The sequence below is a fragment of the Otolemur garnettii genome, unplaced genomic scaffold (genome assembly GCF_000181295.1).
Source record: "Otolemur garnettii isolate 467f Iridium unplaced genomic scaffold, OtoGar3 scaffold00006, whole genome shotgun sequence".
NCBI lineage: Eukaryota > Metazoa > Chordata > Mammalia > Primates > Galagidae > Otolemur > Otolemur garnettii.
In genome coordinates, this window is record NW_003852401.1 from 45,478,089 (window position 1) to 45,498,439 (window position 20,351).

The 20,351-nt window shown below is 42.6% G+C and overlaps 1 protein-coding gene across 3 annotated transcripts in view; it reads right to left on the minus strand.

Moving 5' to 3' along the window:
- The window catches only part of CUNH9orf3 (chromosome unknown C9orf3 homolog), a 384,867-nt gene that overhangs the window by 20,464 nt on the left and 344,052 nt on the right, over window positions 1-20,351 (minus strand). For all 3 annotated transcript variants that reach the window (XM_012814094.2, XM_023508155.1, XM_023508160.1), the window contains one exon: window positions 7,740-7,856. In XM_012814094.2, the coding sequence (XP_012669548.1) occupies window positions 7,740-7,856 (117 nt within the window). The remainder of the gene's footprint in view (window positions 1-7,739; window positions 7,857-20,351) is intronic.

A 20,351-nucleotide genomic window follows, 5' to 3' on the forward strand; every position in this document is an offset into this window, starting at 1 on the left:
CTATTTTTTGTGGCAGTTTGGCCAGGGTCAGGTTTGAACCTGCCACCCACGGTATATGGGGCCAGCACCCTACCAACTGAACCACAGGTGCCACCCCTAAATGTCTAAAGCAACTAAACACAATTACCCCAATCCTGTTTTTCAATCTATATCCACTTAGATTTAAAAACTCTAGAAAAGGAATTATAACGCTGTATAAAAGAACAATTATAACCTTCATAAGCTCGGTCTTGAGTTTTAAAAATCTGATACTAAACTATCCTATTTATAGGCCACATTCTGAAGTTCAGATTCATCAGCATTTAGCCTCTTGATATGCAACCTGAGCTTGACAACATCAAGGGACTAATAAGCCAGATCCCCAACCTAATGTAGACACTGTGACAAAGGGACTAATGCTGAGTACGTGGGAGCTGTCAGGAGGAAGAGGCAAGTGTCAACTTGCCCTGCTGGGAGCTCCCCTAGAGATCTGGCCCCTTATGTTCCACCCTGGAAAACCACTTCACTAATTGCCACATGCTTTTCTGACCCTCCACAATGGTCTCCCTTTTTAGTGTTTTCAACTTGAAAACCTGCCTTGTGGGGCTTCATTCCACAATGGTGCACCCTGACAACACTGGGCGCAGACCTAGTAAGCCAGCTGGCTTGAATGAAGCCCTGGCTCTGTCTGTACCTAGCACAGCCAGCAGGGGTAGGGACCCACCATGGGCCTCTGGACATCAATGATAAGGAGCCAGCTCTCTGGCACTGCCCTTACTCAGAGGCCTTGGCGCCAACACCATGGACTGCCACACACCCAACACAGCACCGTGGTGGGGGAAGCATAGCTGGTGTTGTCCTCACACACCCCCATGATCACAGGACCTGCTGTCAGCAAAGCCAGGGTTTCTGCCTTTCTATGATACTCAGATTCTGATCAAGGGCACAAGAAGAGCTAAATTCAGCACACTGCATCTTAATAAATTGTTGCACCCCCTGAAATGGCAACAGAGCCCAAAGAGATTACATCTGACCACTCCTCTGAACGATTCTGTGAAAAAACAAAACTGAAATGTCATATTTATTTGTAGCCAGAATACTGCAAAAAGTAACAAGAGGCAATGCAGGGAAAGGACCCTTTTTAGCATCCAAAATGCATTCCCCCCAATGCAGAAGGTGAAAGTAGTTTTGAATGAGAAGAGTTTTAGCGTTAAAAGGAATGAGCAGAATCACGAAGACAGCTGATTTTAGAATCTAGATGGATAACACGGCCAAAACTTTCTTCTCTGCTCCCCGAGGTCTGTTAGTCATTAAATGCTCAATTAATAGGATGTGTTTGGCCCAAATGAAATTTAGGAATGACCATCAAAGCCGTCAGACCACTGTGCTGACAGAGTCACACCTTCCACCACTGGACTGCAAACAAAATGCTGAACTGCATTCTTTTCTAAGCAGACAGCAAGCTCTCTCATTAACAATGTTAAAATACATGCCTCCCTGCTTAGTAAAACCCAGCCCAGGCATGGGAGGCTATCTGACATGGTTAGCAAGGGCTCTTCAACCACAGTCAGTGCTGCCAGGTTAGATGTTTTTCCATTTGCAATCAACCTTGAAAGTGTCCTTTTCAGTCCAGAATGCAGCCGGGTAAGTGGTCAAACGGGTTTGTCCGTACTTACTAACCTGTTTCCTGAGAGGTACTTGCTCCTACTACTTTAGTTTTCAACTCTTTTTTTCTTCCACATGAAAGATTTCAACCTACCAAGGTTACATCCTCTGGAGTCTCTGTAGAGTACAGCTGGCTCAGGATGGCCTCTCAGTGCAGTTAACTGCCTTTCCAGCTACTCCACTTTGTGCTGTAACCAATGAACAGGCACTTTATGAAATGGCATTTTAAAAACCGCTCCTGGTGGATCAGCAGTTGCTTTGAACAATGGCTCTTAACCCAGCAACTCTGCCTTCCAGGGGATGTATGTGGCGGTGTCTAGAGACATGTCCGGGTGTCACGATGAAAGAGAGAAGGGGCTGTTCTGGCATCTCACGAGTGGAGGCCAGGGAGGCTGAACATACCACAATGTGCAGAATAGCCTTCCATGACAAAGAAGTGTTTAGTCCAAAATGTCAGCAGCGTCCAAGTTGAGAAACCCTAATTTACAGCAACTTTTATGCTGATTTTGCCCTCACCCTGGGCAAAACACACACATACACACACCCCTCCCCCCAACCCCTAGATTAAGAATTGTGAGGCCAAATGCCCAGGGGCTCCCAACAGCTGGGCAGCCCTAGGGATGGACTGCGAACAGAACACACATCCCACAACTGAGCACACTTCTTTTCTCTCTCTGCCAGTCCTCACAGATTAAAAGAGACTATAGGTCAAGACGTAATATCAAAGTTGTTTCAGCTGAGCAACAAGATGTCACCATTTCAGAGGAAATGGGCAGAAGTGTCTTCCCTGAACATTAAAACTACGGGCCTTCGAGTGTTCTCAGGACTCTCACAGATGTGGTCCTGTTGTGTGTTAATAATCCCATGAAGAAGGTGTTTATAGCTCCATTTGAATCCTGAAGAATCTGAGGTTTTAGGAACTGTGGTCTCCAAGGAGGAAGCAAGAGAGCCAGTGAGAGCCTTTGAACCATCCTATGCTCCAGCGTTCTTCAAACTGTGGGCTGTGACCCATTAGTGTGCCACAAAAATCAATTTACTGTGTCACAATGCACTTTAAAAAAAAAAAACAAACAACAAAATGAAAAATACCAGAGTAAAGGTAGTTTCATAGTTTTTCTAGTTGGTTGTAAGCAAAAGGTCCAAAAGCCACCAGTCTAGGTGAGACACTGCTATGTGGGTGTGGAAAACACAGCCTGCAGAAGGTAGGCAGCCTGTCTGCGGTCGCTGGCCGGCTAGGGCCCCAGGACCTAAACCCACCTCACTGCTCCGTCAATACACCTCAGCCAGTGCCAGGTACTCAGCTGACCTGAGCGCTCAGAAGCTATCAGGAGCTGGAAGAGACACGCACATTCACATGAGCAGGTACCATCCTTGCCCCGAACATGAAAGCTGCTCGTGGGAAAGACACTGATGCACTTTCTTGCTCCAACCCATCCAGGAGGCCTCTTCCTTTCCACCAGTGAGGGGACAGACTGATGCTGCGAATGGCTCCTCCCAGAACTGTCTCTCTCAGCATGGCGACCAACACACGAGAGCACAGCATGCTGCAGCCTGGTGCTTTCCAGCAAGAGACACCACCTGAATGCTGCTGGAGGCTCTGCCACCTGAGGTGTGCTCTGATTGATTAGTGCTCAGTGTGGTCTGCAGAAATAAAGTTGCCCGAAGGGCAGTTGTGGGGTTCTGGGGAAAGTTCGCAGAGCCAAGTCCCAGTGACTGCCACCTCACTACCAAGGAGAAGCTAGTTTAGAGGTAAGAGACCTGCTAAGGCAGGCAAGGAATTATTTAAAAAAGGATTTATGTTAGAGAGCATCTTTTGTTCCCAGAATTAGTGGTCAAATATATTTTTAAACCTTTCTGGCTCTTTATTTGAGCAATATACTGTAGCCAAGGTGATCCTAAGGACTCCAGTTCCCTTCAGCTCACTTCCTCCCTAGTTGAAGCAGCCTGGCACGAGGCCGGCCGCCTTAGGCCTGGTGTATGGAAGATGGTTGACTCTTGCAGTGAGCTTCACCTTCCAGGCCTAGGAACGTAAGGTGGTTCTCCTGTGCCCCACCCTGCAGAGGGTGGTAAAAGCATGAGGTAGCCTAGGACGGTATGTACTGCTTTACCCACCTTCTAACTTCCTATGTTCTTGTATACTTTTCCTTTAAAATTCTGAACATGTGGCACCACCTGTCCCCAGAGCAGACCTGTGTATGCATGCCATGTGATGCAGACACTTGCGGGCTGTGATGTTAGGTGCGGAGGGCATACTAACCTAGAACCATATTCAGAAGGCAGGTCCCCACAAACCTCTGCTATGCAAGCACCTGGTGAGCAACATCCTTACACTCCCATCCCTGTTCAGAGACGCCAACCCATAGATCAGGCCTTCTGTGAGCACAACTGGAACACGGAAGCAATACAACAACTGACACACACAGGAGGATAGTCAAAAATAAACGTCTCCTTCCTTCCACGCGTGGGTGGGACTGCGTCAGCCCACTCCTACAGAGAGGAAAGGAGGGAGGGAAGGGAAAAACAGGAGCAATGGCCCAGAAGCTAAAGCAACCACTGCAATGGAGAGCCCGGATTCCCTTGAGTCGTCAGATAGGTTTCTCACACTGTCCAGACTCTTGAAAGGCCATCTACCTCAGGAATATGCTACATCAAGGACATCCGCTCAGCTAACAAAAGACCGGTGCAGCGCACTCTGCAAAGAGGGGCATAAGCAGCCCAGGACGGCAATGCTCTGCGTCTAAGAAGACAGCAGCAGGCTCGAACTGCAAGGGTGTCCTCAGTACTTGCTTTCAGGGAAAAGACCAATTAACAGCAAGCAAGGGGAACCTTTCTGCATATCTTAAAATACAAGGGCATTCGCCCAGACACATTAAAAGAAACACGACCCACTCCTCGCCCCGTTGCTTGCATTCTTGCTCTTGTACTAGAGAGAAACTCTAGCATTCCAGGCTGCTGTTTTTCTGCACTAGACATTTAATTCAAAGCTGTGGTCCCAAGGTCCTAGGGCAGTGCCCCAAGCAAAGAGCATCAGAGCCATAACTCACTCTGATCCCTGCCAGGAACCCCCTCTAGAGCCATTTCCACAGAGATGCTAAGTGCACAGCCTGCCTCACTCCAGCATCTCTGGCCACCATTTAAACAAGTGCTGTTTATCCCACCTTGAAGAGCCCTGATAACATCTGAAAGGGACTAACTATCCTTACTTCCTAAGGAGAAGTACCCAGAAAAAAGTCAGGATGCCTGAGACTTTTCCTATCAAGGAACAATTCTTTTTCCCATGAAATGTTCTGTCACTTGAAATCAAGGCTGATGATTATTCAACTAAATTCCAGTTAATCACTGTCATTATAAATTACACTTAATAATGTTTCCAGAAAACATCCTGATTGGCCAAAGTCCTGATGCTTTTCGGGTTCTGAGTGACATTTCAAGGAAACTTCAGTGAGATAAGCTGTCAGTGTGAACAGCCATACGCCACGACCTTGAGGATTTGGGGTGGAGGCACTTCCTGAGACATACACATTAGTCTTAAGGTCCCAGAGTCCCTGACCTCATCCCACCTACCTCCTGATCTGATTCCCCAACAATCTACTTCAACCCTGCAGGCCACAGGGGAGCCAGCAGACCCTAGTGGGGCAGGCCACATCAGCCTGTAGCTAAGAATGGTGTATATGTTTCAAACAGTTTTAAAAAGTAACAGGGGGAAAAAAGATGACTATCTTGAGATGTGTTAATTACATGAAATTCAAGTTTCAGGGTCCATAAAAAGTTTTACTGACACACAGCCATGTACGTCTGCTCACATATTGTCCAAGGCACCTTTTGCCCTACAACAACAAACTTTAATAGTTGCAATAGAGACTGTGTGATGTGAAGTATTAACTACCTGGTCCTTCACAGAGAAAGTCTATTGATTCCTATCCTAGTACACGCCAAGCTCATCCCTCTGCTCTGGCTGTCACCTCTGTCTAGAAACTCCCTTGGTCCTGGGCTTCGTGTGGATAGCCCCATGTTTTTAGGCCACTTTCTCTGAGCAGCCTTTCTTGCATATTCTACCTTAAGAAACTCTGCTCAAGTCTACCCTACAGATCCCCTTCAGAGCTCTTGTCTTGTACATTTACACGTGAGCTGTCTTCTCACAAGACGTAAGGTTCTTTGCCTGTCATTTCCACCACTGTGTACTCAGTGCCTAGCACAGTGTTTGTGAACAGCATGAACGCTGACCGTTACTAGTCACATAAAATGAGCAAAGACGTCCTCAGACCCCAGTCTCTCATTACCAGGGACCCACTCTGAAGAGACTGCCCTGTCTGGGTATCATGAAACACCATGTGAGATATAAAACAAGCAACCAAATAAAACCTGTTATACTTCCCAAAGGCTTAAGAGGTTATATAACAACAAAGTTAAGCTATAAATTAAGACCAGGATGTGTTTTGTACCAGAAGGATGGGGGGGGAAACTGTGTCTCCCATCTCAGGGCTTCCGGACATCAAGTGACAGGTGCCTGGAGCCTGCTCTGATCCTCCCACCCTGGTCTGTCCATGCCCATCACAGGGTCCTGGCATTTCAGCGGTATTCAGCACCAATAAACATAGCCTAATGTCTATAAATAGGAAGGTCTTTTAAACACTAATGAAAAATAACAGTCTGGCATTTAGAAACTGCTATAAACAATTATATAAGAGTTGAAATAAACAGCAACAGTTGCACATTTAATCTGTGCTCAGGTGGATAAAAAGCTGTGTTTTCTTGGAGTTTTTCAATTACTCTTCAGTTCATGGAACTTTAAAATGCATAAAAATGTCCATCTTACCTTTCAGTTACGAAGAAAATTGGCTTTTTAATCCATTTATTCCTTTTCTCTTTCTTTCTTTTTGAGACATGGTTTTTCTTGCTCTGTCTCCCAGACTAGAGTGTAACGGTATCATCATGGTTCACTGTAATCTCAAGCTCCTGGGTTCAGGCAATTCTCCTGCCTCAGCCTGGAACCACAGGTGCACAACATTTGCCTGGCTAATTTTTCTCATTTTTGTAAAGATGGGTCTCATTCTTGTTCAGGCTGGTCTTCGACCCCTATCCTCAGTGATCTTCCCACCTTGGCCTCCCAGAATGCTAGATTTATAGATAGGAGCTACCCTGCCCAGCCATCTTTATGATTATAAAATTCATTTAAACCAATAAATCCAAAATATCATTTCAACACTGTCATTGATAGGGAGAAACTATTGCATTTTGTTTTTTATTTGATGTCTTTAACATCTGTTATCTTTATACATATACCAATACATCTCCATTCCAAATAGCTAAATTTCAAGTGGTCAAGAATGTTAATGTGGCTAATGGCAGCAGTACTAGACTGTACAGTTTTAAAACGTTCAGAGTCATTTTCAACTATATACAAACCAAACTTAATTCACACTTTCTGCATTTTAGAAATTTTATAAAAGATTTCTCTTAGAGCTTTTGTTTTTTACTTAAGATGACTGAATACAATATTATTATATATAATAAATATAAAATACCCTGGAATTTCTTTTACTATTCACACGGCATTCCTCACAATAAGGTAAAAGATATTAAGGATGGCATCATCTTGCTTTCCCACAAACATCCGATTTTACTTTTCAAACCCTGGCTGCTGGATTTGGTTTTCATTTCCTCTACACATGGCTCCTTTCCTGTCCTAACTGAAGGCAACCAAGCATCTCTGACACATCTGAGCCAAGTCTCTACTGTGCAACAGGAAAGTGCCTCCCTCCATCAGTGTGCAAGAAGCCCCGCCCAAGTTTATGGCTTAAAAATGCTCCACCCCACCTGTTCCTTCCTTTAGGAGGCTTATTTCTGTCTTTAAGAGGGGGAAAGTTAGGATTTCAAAATACCCTGGTTAGAAGTGCAAGCATGGCCAGAAGGCTCCTGCTGGAATAAGCACACGGGGGGGGGGCATACACTCTCCAAAGCATCTTTTCTTTGCTAACATGTGAGATTTTGCTAACAGAAACAGTAGTTCTAGTAGTCTGGGACTACGATGGGATCATCACTCTTCACCAACAGTGGGGATCTGGTGTTTAAACTCTGAAGGTATTCCTGTTTACCTCGGCATCCTGATCGTGGAGGTGGTATGTCTTCTGGAGGCTTTGCAGAGTTCGGGGGCTCAAGGTCTTCTGCTCTAAGAGAAGCTCCAGAAGCAAGACCAGCTGGTCTGGAAGAAGCTGAGGGCAAAACCAAACAGCCCGTGAAAATCCCATTCAGCTGTTCAGAAACTAAATACAAACATTTAGACCAAAGAGAGTAAATCCAGGGTAACCTGGGCCTATGTCTAAAACATGCTGAGTTGACTTCTGTAAAACCTCAGGGTTTACATTATCTAAATCCCCAAAGATACTGTATTCTGGAGCCTGACAAAGCCCCGTTTTCTGTGACTTTTCATTCCAGTTCTACATTTAGAGCAGATCAAAACTGTGCTCATCTTAACATTACTGTACTTGAGTAGATCCTATCCTTTATAGCATGCATATGCCAAAAAAAAAATGTAATTTAGCATAGACAAAAGATTCAAGAGGCCAGTGGGGCATATTGGCTCATGTCTGCAATCCCAGCACTCTGGGAGGCTGAGGGAGGAGGACTGCTTGAATTTATGAGTTTGAGCTTTGTATAAGCTGATACCATAGCACTCTGGCCTGAGGCAACAGAGTAAGACATCTCAAAAAAAATGAAGTAGTCAAGATTCAAGCCACCATCCAATTATAGGCGAATACATGGAAATGTAACAGAAATAAGAAGCAGCTTTCAGATTTCCTTCTTTACCAAATAAACCCTGCCTATATCTGCTACACACTGAAAAGAAAATGTATTTTCTCCATTATAAAATAAGTTTACACGCCACCAAAAAATTTGAAAAGGGTACACAAATGATTCTACATATAGCTATGAGCACAGATGATACACAAAGTCTCCTATATTTCCGAGTTTTCAGATAGGAAAGGTCAAAAGTGGTACTGGCAGTTAAGGACAGAGAGAGAAGTTTAGTCTTATGTGTTACAAAAATAAAACAGTATTTGTGAGATCTAATAACAGAAGAGTACGACTTCATCTGTCTTACTCACCAGGCGCCACAGTGCCCAGACTGGCGGCACTGCCCCACAGAGCAGCCCACTGGAGAAGTCAATTTAAGATATACGGTATAGAAACTGAGAAGTATTTTATTCTAAAAGTCAAGGTTTTAAAATATCACTATGAATTCCCACCATTCTCCACATGTAGCTGCTTTTCTATCCCTGTGTATGCCCAGGTAATTCCTATTAACCAACCCAAATTTACAGGTCTGGAAGCCAACAGCAAATTCTACAGAATATTCATAAGAACACCTGGATTTCAACTGCCACTTTCCATTAACTCTGAAAAAAGTTATGTTAAGAAGTTAGAGTTAATGGAAAATTTTAAAAAATTACTGGCTTCTGTCCCCCTCCTCCATCTTTTTGCCCCCAAGTGTGTGCTCTGCCTGGCTCCTCTCCCAACTCATTCACACACACACATTTTACCAAAATATACATGCAGAGAAATTGCCAGACTACATGGCAACATCCTCCATGTAATTCCACAAAGGTTGCATTTCTTACATTTCTTCTTCTCCCCTTCTAAGTTCCAATAAACCCCACTTTCCTATGGAAACAGGTACACAGATGCACATTGTTCGGTTCTTGGATCTGTTTGTTTTATAACATCACGCCATCTCAAAGTCATGCTAGGGACAGTTTTTCAAGCAGACAGGAAAAACAAGCTGCCTTCAGCGAAATGCCATTACAAAAGGACTCAAGGAACTACTAACCCTTAGTGTCTTTTCATTGAGAAGTCAGTGTTCTTAAGACATTTATAAAGACATCAAATTACTACATAGCTACAAAGACCACTAACATACCATAATTTATAATTTTATTAGACACATGAACCTACTTTTATGATATTAAAAAGAAATCTATTTTACAGAAAAGGCCAAACTCAGGACCCTGAGCCTCTGGTGAGCCTCCTCACCTGTTCACACCAGAAGCACCTTTCAAGGTACTCTTGGGCCAGGTGTGCAGTGGAAACCTGGTTCTCTGCCTTGACTCTATTGCTCTGAGTAGTGCCATGGTGTTGGCTTGGCTCACAGCAACCTGAAACTCCAGATCTGGACTTAAGCGATCCTCTTGGCTCAGCCTCCTGCCACAATGCCAGACTAGTTTCTCTGTCTTTCTTGCTGGGTCCTCCTGTCCTGGCTGGAGCAGCTCTCTTGGCCCTCCCCCTCCTCCTCCCCAACTCACCCTGCAGCCTCTTTCCATGTGCCAAAGGAGGGCCTTTTCTGCTACAGGCTGAGTCTTCAGCCTCTGGCCTTATCTGTACCCTTCCCATTCCCTGAAGGCCATTCACCAGATTCCCTCCCGCAACGAACCCCCTCCATGATGGCTTTTCTCCCCAGTCATGGGCCTCCCCCAGCCCCCCCCCCCTTATTTTGCTACTACCAAAATGTGCTCCAATGGGTCCCCACTCCAGGGTGCTCTGCCCTTGCCAGAGCAGCCCACCTCCCTCTGCAGGGGCTGGGGGAAGGGAGAGTGTCACACTCCAGGGACAAGAACCCCCAGCAGTATGTAGGTAAAGGAAGGGCCCAGACTGGGTCAGAGTGGCCCAGCCTGCCTTGCATCCCCCCGCCCCCGCCCAAACACCTCCTGCTTCTCAAAACTGGTGAGCAGCATTTCTAAAGGCAGCCACTCTTGAGGGCAACAGGAGCTTGATGTCGACTGAGGCCGCTCCAGACACAGGAAGGCAGCCTTCTGGGGTAGGATCCAGCCCAACAGAGAAATGATTTCTCAGTACTAACAATGCCTGGTCCAGGGCAGAACACCCATCGCCCAGGATTGGGGCCTCGTTTGTTAACTAAATAGGGAAAGAACCAGCCCTGCCAATTTGCAGAATTATAGGGAAAGAAAGAGTAGAAAGAAAAGCATCTCCCTATTATGTGCCTGCACTTACAAAGAGGTCTATTGTTGGAACTCTTGTTTCGGACTTGGTTTAAACTAAAGAGACCCACAGAGGAAAAAGAAAAAACCCTTGAGTGAGACAACTAGCATGGTCCTCAACTTATCCCAACTGCATTTAACCAATAAACACAGCTCCAGTTTAAAATCAAACAATTACTACTAATACGTGAACCTATCAAAATACCTGTAGTCATACATAGATCATCTGAGTTTTCCTCAAAGCAGAAAGTTTACACATCTGCACATAGAAACAGACCTGAAAAAAAATCACCATGCATTTTCGTCCCCTCCAAATTTTACATGATAGAAATATTTAAAGCTAAGACCCTGAGTTAGGTGGAAGGGAGTACACATGTGGACAAAACAATAGGGTTCTTTAGTAAGCATAATTGACTCTAATTGCAGAGTGGTAAAGAGCAAGGGTGGATACCACCCTCCAGGTATCTGCTCCTCCTTAGCAAGGCACCAAAGCAGACTGCTGCAAGAGCCAGCTTGTTCAGAGGCAGGCAGAGCACAACAAGGACCAACACGACCATGCTGCAAACATTCTTCCATAATGCCAGGAGATTTCTATGGGTCTGACTCTTCAGAACAGACTTACAGAAATGATTCTCACTCAGTAAACAACCTGTAGCCATTTGGCTTTTAGCTGTAACTCTAATTCATGGGGGGAGGGGGAAGGAGGAGGGAGATAGTTTCTAAACAATGAAAATCAGAAAATGAAATCAATGAATAAACGCTGTTTGGGAGGGCAGACAATAAAACTAAGCATCTTTATTCACAAATAAGTAAACATTTAAAAAAAGTGAGATATCAGATCTTAAAAAGGATAGTAAAGCAAAAATGAGTTAAGTAGCTACTTTAATACAGTGCATTTCCCTTTGTATAATCAACACTTGCTCCCTCTAAAGCCACCCTACAATGAAAAAGAAATAATATGTAATAAGCCAAATGTTTGTAAAGTATGTGAAAGATCTCATACACTAGCAAATGTGCTCAGAGGCAGAGCTGGGGCCGTGAGACCAGCCTGGGCAGCTGGCACAGGAGTTACGGGAAATGTTGTGTGGATCATTCCACTCCCACCCACGTAGAAATCAAATTAAATTTCACATGACTTCTAGGCCAATTGTGTTTTAATATAGTAATACTGCAGGAGACAGATACGGCTTTACTCATACTATGGAGTGATCAAGAAAAATAAAGTACATGTCTGAATATTACCTCCTCAAGAAAGCAGCTCTTTTAAACATTATAAAAAGAACTTGTTTTATTTCTGAGGGTCTAATACTGCTCACACCCACAGTCCAATGACAGAAATAGAAAGTCCTTTCCTTTGCACAAACAAGGAATTCATAACGGGGTTATATTTTCCATATGGAGACCAACTCAATATTTTAAAAATGCATCTGCTTCAGAAACTAGACAAAATAAGACTATGGGGTATTAAAGTCATGTGAGTACTTGAAAGCAAACTTCAGAACTTAAAACTTACTCAAATGAACACAAGAAAGAAAATGCTAGGGAGGTCATCAAGTACAAATGCTACTTGTTACCGATTTTAGAAGTCTGTATACTTGCTCTAAACATAGACAATTTATAGTTGTTAATTATTGATAAATGTACAAAGGAAATCGAAAAAAAAGGTTTTGTATTTTCCCTAGTCAACTTAAAAGTGGACACCGGCTGCTTAACTTTGAATGGTTTCAAAGAGTTCCTACATAGGTTCCGGAAAGAAAATAAGAATTTTCCAAACCTACCCTCCTAACCTACAAGCAACACAAAGAAATCAAACCCGTCTTCCAGAATCCTCTTATTGCTGTCACAGAGGACATCGCTCCCTCTTTCTCAGAGCTCCCAGAAGACCACCCACATAATGAAGGCTCCTCCACCATTTCTTCCATAGCATGATACAGAAAAGCCCAGCTCACCTCCTAGATCAGAAAATGTCACACATCTCAAGACGACCTTCCAGAGTCAGGACCCACGACAAGGGACCAGTGCTCGCGAACACTGGAGCCCCCACTGCCTGTACCCTTGAAAGCAAACGAGGGCACCTCCCGGCACAGACCTGCTGGCATGCTGCAGCTGCACACGAAGAAAGTCACTGTGCGGCTCCCTGGACAGGGAATGGGCCGAGGACTAATGCAGCCACCGACGGACAGTGGCGTGAGTTCTATTATTACCCCATTATCACTCTGGGATCTGTGCCTAAATGAAGCATGCTTCCTCCCTGATGCCATTTCCTTTTATCCTGGCTGGAGACTAAAAGCGGATCAATGGGGGCAATACACATGATGTCACTTCAATTTACAGCAACGGGCCTCCCCTCTTTCAGCCTGTCTGAAACACACAGAAAGATCAATTCTTCCCAAAAATGGTTAAAAAATGCTTAGGGAGCATTCTTCTTCCAGAAAAGCATTCTCTGCTATATTTGTCTATGTTACTACGGCAGGAACTGTTTACACAGAACAAAAACAGAAGAAATGGGGGAGGGGAAAAAAAATCTCAAATTCTGTATGCTAGAGACATGCTGGCTGAAATTCAACATAAGCAGGGTCCAACCCAGAATGAAAGCAGCTGACCTCTGAAAGTCACATGCAGAAGTCCTTTGGTGTAGGGCACAACAGTTTTCCTTTGCCCCCTGGGTAAAAAGGTGATTCCATAGATATAAAATGTCTTTCAATTTTAGAAGATTCCCCCAAAGTCTGACAAAGTCCCTTCTACTCTTCTGAGAACACATATCCACTACTCCAAAGGCCCTCAGGTTGCCCCCATAGTCCACAGGTGAGGAAGGAAATAGCTCCCATGCACACAGCACCCCCATTAAGGACAACAAGGAAGCTCAGCTACAGGACCCCAAAGCAGAACTATAAACCAAGTCATCTTTCAGAGTATGCTCTAGGGCAAATAAAACAAGTAAAAGTCTCTACATTATATACATTTTCACATGGTGATTCTTGATAGTGGGCAAAATGAAGATTTAATCCATGAAGTTCCTCAAAACAAAAGAGTTCTCCTTCCAAAAAGAAATACAAAATGTTCAGTCACAGAATCCAAGTGTAGCTGAGCTCCGCTGCTCCCCACACCATCCAGGGTCATGGTGTTCCCAACAATGTCAATAAATAGTCTTCCTCCATCTCTGTCACTTTTTAAATATTAAACATTTCTAAGTAACAAAAACACAATATATACATGCCCAAGTGTTTGCTTGAATTCAAGTATCTTTATTCTAAATAAGTAACTTGTATAAAGGAAAAAACACAATTAGTCTGAATTGCTCATGAAAACAAAACTTAAAGAAAAACTGTTCTTCACATGTTGAAGCAAAAACTTAACATATGTTAAAGAACTGCCAAAACTTAAGAACAGAAGTCTATCCTGTTCCCTTTAGTTGAGGGGCATAAAATTAGAAGTGCCAGCAAATGAAATTTGCCAAGTACTTAAGAATGAAAATAATTTTCTTAAAAATAAGAAAATCAATAAGCATACATTTGTCCAGCACAAGCAGTTATCTTTGATTATCAAACATCTTTAAAGAGTTGTCCATAATCAGATTTTGGAAAGAAAACTCAAATATATCAAATGTTCATATAACTAATTTTCTATGGAAAAAAGGCATATTTACTTATTCTTAGGTAAATTCTAATAGCTAGAGTTTAAAAAGACTATTGCACTTTGGATCCATGATTTTACTCATGGTGCTTCTAAAGCAGCACCACAGGGACTAAACAGATACCCTCATTAGCAAATAGTACCTGAAATTACATATTGGCATACATCATTCTCTATTTCCAGGTTATAAGGGGCAAATTTTCATATGCTTTTATTTTCCTAAATGTAATCCTCTTGTCAACTGGATCGCTTACAACTACGTATACATTAGTAGTTTGTTACTACAAATTTTGGAAAATAAAACATTGTAAACACTAAAACTAAAAACTTCCCAGTATTTTGCAAGAGATGCCTAGGATTCTTGCATCTGCCTCCCCTACCTTGGAACCTGCCAGACCAATTACAATGGGGTCAAAGGGAGAACATTCCCTATCTGACTTTTGTGTTTCTCAAGAAGATTACAACTCGAGGAAAAAAAAATGCAGAAATTCCTAAGTAGTTCAGTCTCCTCCCCTTGCCGTGACATGGGTTCAATATGACTTAAAGATTTCTAAAGAAATTAGACTGTAAAGTGTCAAAATACTTCTAAACTTTTCTTTGGTTTGCAGTTTTTTCCCATAGAAATCGCCTTTGTGATTCCTCAGAATGCTTTTAAATTAATAGTGTACTTAAATACCTGACATATTTATCTTCAATAAGCATGTGCACTTTATAAACCTGAACTGTTAATTTGTTTTCTAACTGCAAATTCTAGTTACACACTAATGTATGATCCTTAAAGTACAGTATGAATATACCTACATTGTCAAAATTGTTCGCTAGTTCTGAGTCAAAAAATGGTATAAAACATATACCCACACGATGGAATACAAGGCAGCTATTAAGAAGAATGAGACAGTTATTTCTACAATATGGGAAGATGGATTATTAGTTGAGAAAAAAGTATAGAATACAGTTGAATTTATATAAATAACTTTCTTAAACTCTGTAAGAAAACAAGGAACTTTGTGTCAACTTTTTCTCTGAGTAACCTACATGAGCTCTCCAGCCTTTTTCTTTTTTTCCTGACTCCAACTCAAGCAGAAATACTTTCCTTAAACCTTGCTACAAATACTTCCTAAAAGTTTACTTAATGGAGAGAAGATCCACTTTATGAAGAAATTCATTACTGCAACCCGATCCAAGAGCACTGAAATGGGTAAATGGTTAAAGCAAGTGCTCTAGCAGAGTGCTGAGCTAGGAACTGGAAGGAAACCAGAGGCTTCTGTAAAGCTGTTCCAGTGAGTTACAGGGAGATCTAGTACTAGCACACACCAAGAAACCTATCATTGTCTCTTCAGCCTCTATCATAACATTTTAAAATAACACATACCTCAAAAGTTCTGATTTCAATACTTCTACACGAAAATGAATGCTAGTACAATTAGATAAAAAACATTGTGTATTAGTCAACTCAAAAAGTGGAAGAATTTTAAATTTTCCAAATGTCTTGTAGAAAAATATGAGGCATAGCAGTCACATGCTTAGATTACTATTGTTATTTACGATATAAACTATCAAATACTTCCAGATTTTTTTCCAAGAGGAAAAACAGTAATTTCTTTCAAACTCAGAATTTCTTCCTATTTTCCTCCAACTTCCTATATTACTCCAATATGTCAAAATCAGATGGTCTTCGTGGTTATTACAAATTTAATACTTTTAGTAAATAAATATATTAACACTAGATTATTCCTTGTAACATTCCACTGAATTTTATATGACCCTATGCTCGCTGCTAAAGTAATCTACACCATGGAAAAAATTACTGTTCTCATATGCACAAATAAGCAATCCTTACGGATAATCAGTCTGAAAATAAGTTTTTCTTCAAAATCACAAGTGATTAGAAAATGGGGGAGAAAAAACTAAGCTCTTCCAGAAAATACTATCTTCATCATCATCATCCTATCTACAAAATACCGATCCTATGTTTTCTTCTGGTTTTAAACAAGGAATAAATTAGTTCAAACAATATTATAACTTTATAAAAAAAAAAAAGTACATGTTTAATTCCTTAAAGACAGGCACCAATTTTGCTAATTTTATGCGACACCAACCCCCGTCCCTGCTAGCAAAATGAAATAAATAACTTAGTGCCCAATACAGTAAGAGAGCAATGTGGTAACAATGTCTGTAGGAATAATTGTCAATTCGTAATTCAGTGACTTAAATGAACCTATAAAAATGAATTCATGTAGCTACACATGAAAATTCAGACCAGAAGTGATGCTTACTTCTAAGCTAGAACATATCCAAAAAATACAAATTCAAATTTATCAGCTGAAAAAGTTCTATGAACATCCTGTACGACAGCAAATCTGGTTGATAACTCTTCATTTAAAAAACTAATGGTAAAATAACAGAAACGCATCTTCACTTGTAATCAACTATAATCAATGAAACAATGGCTCCACAATGTTTTTTTAAAAGGTAATACATTGGACTGTGTGAAGAGTCTCAACAATCTATTTTGTTCTACGTGCAAAAAATCAATAGTACATCTTAGATGGAGATTTGTCCCTTCGCTTCCCATAGTCTCCTTGTTAAAACTTGCTATCAAGGATTAAGTGACTTTTTTTTTAAATTATCAAAATAACAGTTTTGTTTTTTAAAAAGAAGTAATCCACAAAAGCATTTTAGAGGTAATGGCATAACAAGAGTTGCAAGGCGAGAAAAAGACAAGCAACAGAAGGTAGGAGGAACCTAGCCAACCACTCTGACTCTCAGGTTTGACAAGCGATTCAGGTGGACGCACACACATCACACTTAACATGTTCTGAAGCAGGGGATATAGTTTATGAGAAATTTCACCCTTGGGTGTTTATTCTGGGGTCTAAAACACTAACATTCCATTACTCCCAGTTCCTGTGCTTTTTTTCTTCATAGGTGCATAGTCAAGGCAACATAAATATCTTTTTGGTTGCATTTTCTAATATTCTTTCTGTATTTTCTACCAAATCCAAACTACACATAAATTTTCGCCATATGTCTACAATTTGTCAGGTGGTTTCTGCCTTAAAGTTAACAAAGAAACGTGTCCTTAAATGTATGCACAGCTAACCACAACTAAGGAGGAACTGAGGGGGAGGTGGGAGGCTAGTGAGGAAAACTACATGAATTACTGCTGGAAAAATAATGGAATAAACTTGTTTTTATTTAATAAAAATGTCTTGGGAGTTCTATACAATCTACTACTCAGTGTGTCTCAGTTTTACTTCACAGAGTGATTTAATGTCTGTGAGACACAGGAACTGTATTTCACTCAAATTCTGTACACATTCGGATTCTAGTCCAGACATTTTACACTGTGGATTAACTTTGAAAAATTTTATGAGGAGTAGAGCAAAGAATTAATTTCTTAAACGTCACTTTGACACTTGGGGAAACTCATATTTTTAAAAAAGGGACTCAACTTCAGAAGGGTAGAGAAAAAGTTTCACCGACTTTCAAGGAATGTTTATTTAATTTTTAACTTCTTTTCCGTCTTTGACCTCAATACCAGTATTGGGTCAGCATTCTACAGGAAAGACAAGTGGCCATCTTACAGATGTGCACCTTGTGAGAAGACGACGCAAGTATACCAGTGGGAAACAGAACCCAAACCACGTGGACGTGAACGACACCCATTTACTTTGCCCCAAAGCTGCATGCTTCACACACTGGTGAATAATACATAAATTAATGTACTGCCCACCATGATAGAAACTACTCCCTAGGGAACAAGCAGAATGAAATAGCATTATAAAAAACATTCTTTCAGGTCAGAATGCTGGAAGAGTTTAACGTTATCATCTCAGATCTACTGTGAGCTCCAGCTCGGTCCGACCCAAAGGCCAAGAGGTGATAGAGGAGCCTGGAATCCGAAACACGGCTTTGGTGGAAAATATCCTCTTTATGTGATTTCAAGTACTTCAAAGTCTATCAACAGAAGCCAGTCTTCAAAATGGATACCCTAGAGTGGTGGTTATGGCGATAAAATCCTAGGAGGTTCAAGACCTGGAAGGTCTTCTCTTAGGTGCTAGCATAAACACGATTAAACCTAAGATGAGCTTTCCACTAGCAACTAAAATCTCAAGCATATTGAAGTTATTACGAATAGATTCCTTAAAAATTTTCACAAAATTCTGAAGTGTCAGCATTTCTAATCTTTTTGTATGTTCCTTTACGTACAAATAAGGTGCTCATGAAAAGCTAATTATTTTACTGAAATACATTTTAACATTAAACAATGTCTTTGGGAATTATAGAAAACGTTAAGACATTTCCAAATTTTAACAGAAAATAATCTATGGAAAACCATACTTTCCCTCCCCTTGGCGTTCCACCGTATCTGTAGAAATTAAGAATTTATCTTTTAAAAAAGAGGGAGAAATGAAACACATTATAGTTCCTTGTGAAGGTTTTCAGAAAATTTTCTTATATAACTAAAAATGAAAAGAAAAACTTTAAAAGGTTCCTCATGTCATTACTGCTCACTTTTCATGTTTTTGCAGTTGTTTCCATTACATTAAAAAAATCAAAGATACAATGTAGCAATTACAATCTCCACCATTATATTCCAAAGTGAAGTCTGACTCATTTAAAACAAATTAACTTGAAGAATCAGTGATCACAGATCCTCAAAAAGTAAAAAGCGGATATGCAGGCTTTAAAATCACTAACTCTGATGTTAGTTAAGCTTAAGAATCTTAACCAGTCTTAAAGTAGGTTAAGAACCACTTTTCTGATTTCATAATACACGTCCTCATCTCATAACTTTGTAAGAGCTACCTTAGAAACAAATAAAAAATGAATACGGTTCTCCCCTCCGCAGCAACACAGACCTTTCCTCCACAGCGTCTAAAACGCGGGTCCTAGCACTCTGGGCGGCCGAGGCGGGTGGCTGCTTGAGCTCATGAGTTCAAGACCAACTTGAGCTAGAGCAAGACTCGGCTCTAAAAATAGCCGGGCGTAGTGGCGGGCGCCTGTAGTCCCATCTACTCGGGAGGCTGAGGCAAGAGACTCGCTAGAGCCCAAATGTTTGTGGTTACTGTGAGCTGTGACGCCACAGTGCTCTACCGAGAGCGACATAGTGAGATTCTGTCTCACCAAAAAAAAAAAAAAAGAGCGGCTCGTCATTCTCCCGGGCCGGCCGTCCGAGCTAGGCCAGCGCCCGCCCCGGGGACGCGCTAGGAGTCCAGGCGCAGACCCGAGCACGTCTAGGTGAGCGCGCGCACAGCCTCGCTCGACGGAACACATCTCCAGAAACTAAAGTTAACTTGTTGAACGGTGCCTGAACCAGCATTTTACGTTCCTGTTTTCCTGGTAGACTTTTGCTTATTTTTTTTTTTACTTGAAAGCTTGGTCAATATAACAGGCAAGAAATAACAATCCCGATGCCTGTGCCTTTGGATCACACTTAACTTTAAAACATGCACAAGCAGTAGGGAAGTGAGAAAACAAAAGCGACAGCCACTCAGAAGCATGCCAGGGCATTTTTGAAGGCAAACAGAAATCCTATCCACATCAAACGTTATCCCCACGGTAGTGGGAGCCGGCGGGGGAGCAGCGAGCACGGAAAGGACGGGGTTGGGAAGCAGGGCGAGTTAACAGCTCACTTCCCCCCGGCTAGGGCTCGCGCGGCGGAAAGCCTGAGGTCAGAAGGAGGAATCAAGAAGGCTTCGGGAAGGGTGGAGAAACCGCTCAGCTCGCGGCCGCAACGGGCGGGCGGGCGGGCGAGGAGGGGCGCGGTCTACTCACGCGGCTCGCGCTCACCGGGCGCCCGCAGTCAGTCTACCTGGCTCTGCCCGCGCCCGCTAATATCGCCGCGGCCGCACCTCGCACCGCCCCCTCCTCCCCAGGCCAATCCCCGCAAAGGCCGCCGCGCCCCGCCCCGCCCCGGCAGCGGCCGGGCGGGGCGCGTTCCCAGGGCTCGGCGCCCTTCCCGGCCACACCCCAGGCGGAGGGCACCGCCGGCCCCCGTCCCGTCCCGTCCCGTCCCGCCCCGCCCCGCCCCGCCCAGGACAGTCAGCTCCCACCCGGCAATTACTCTAATTAGAA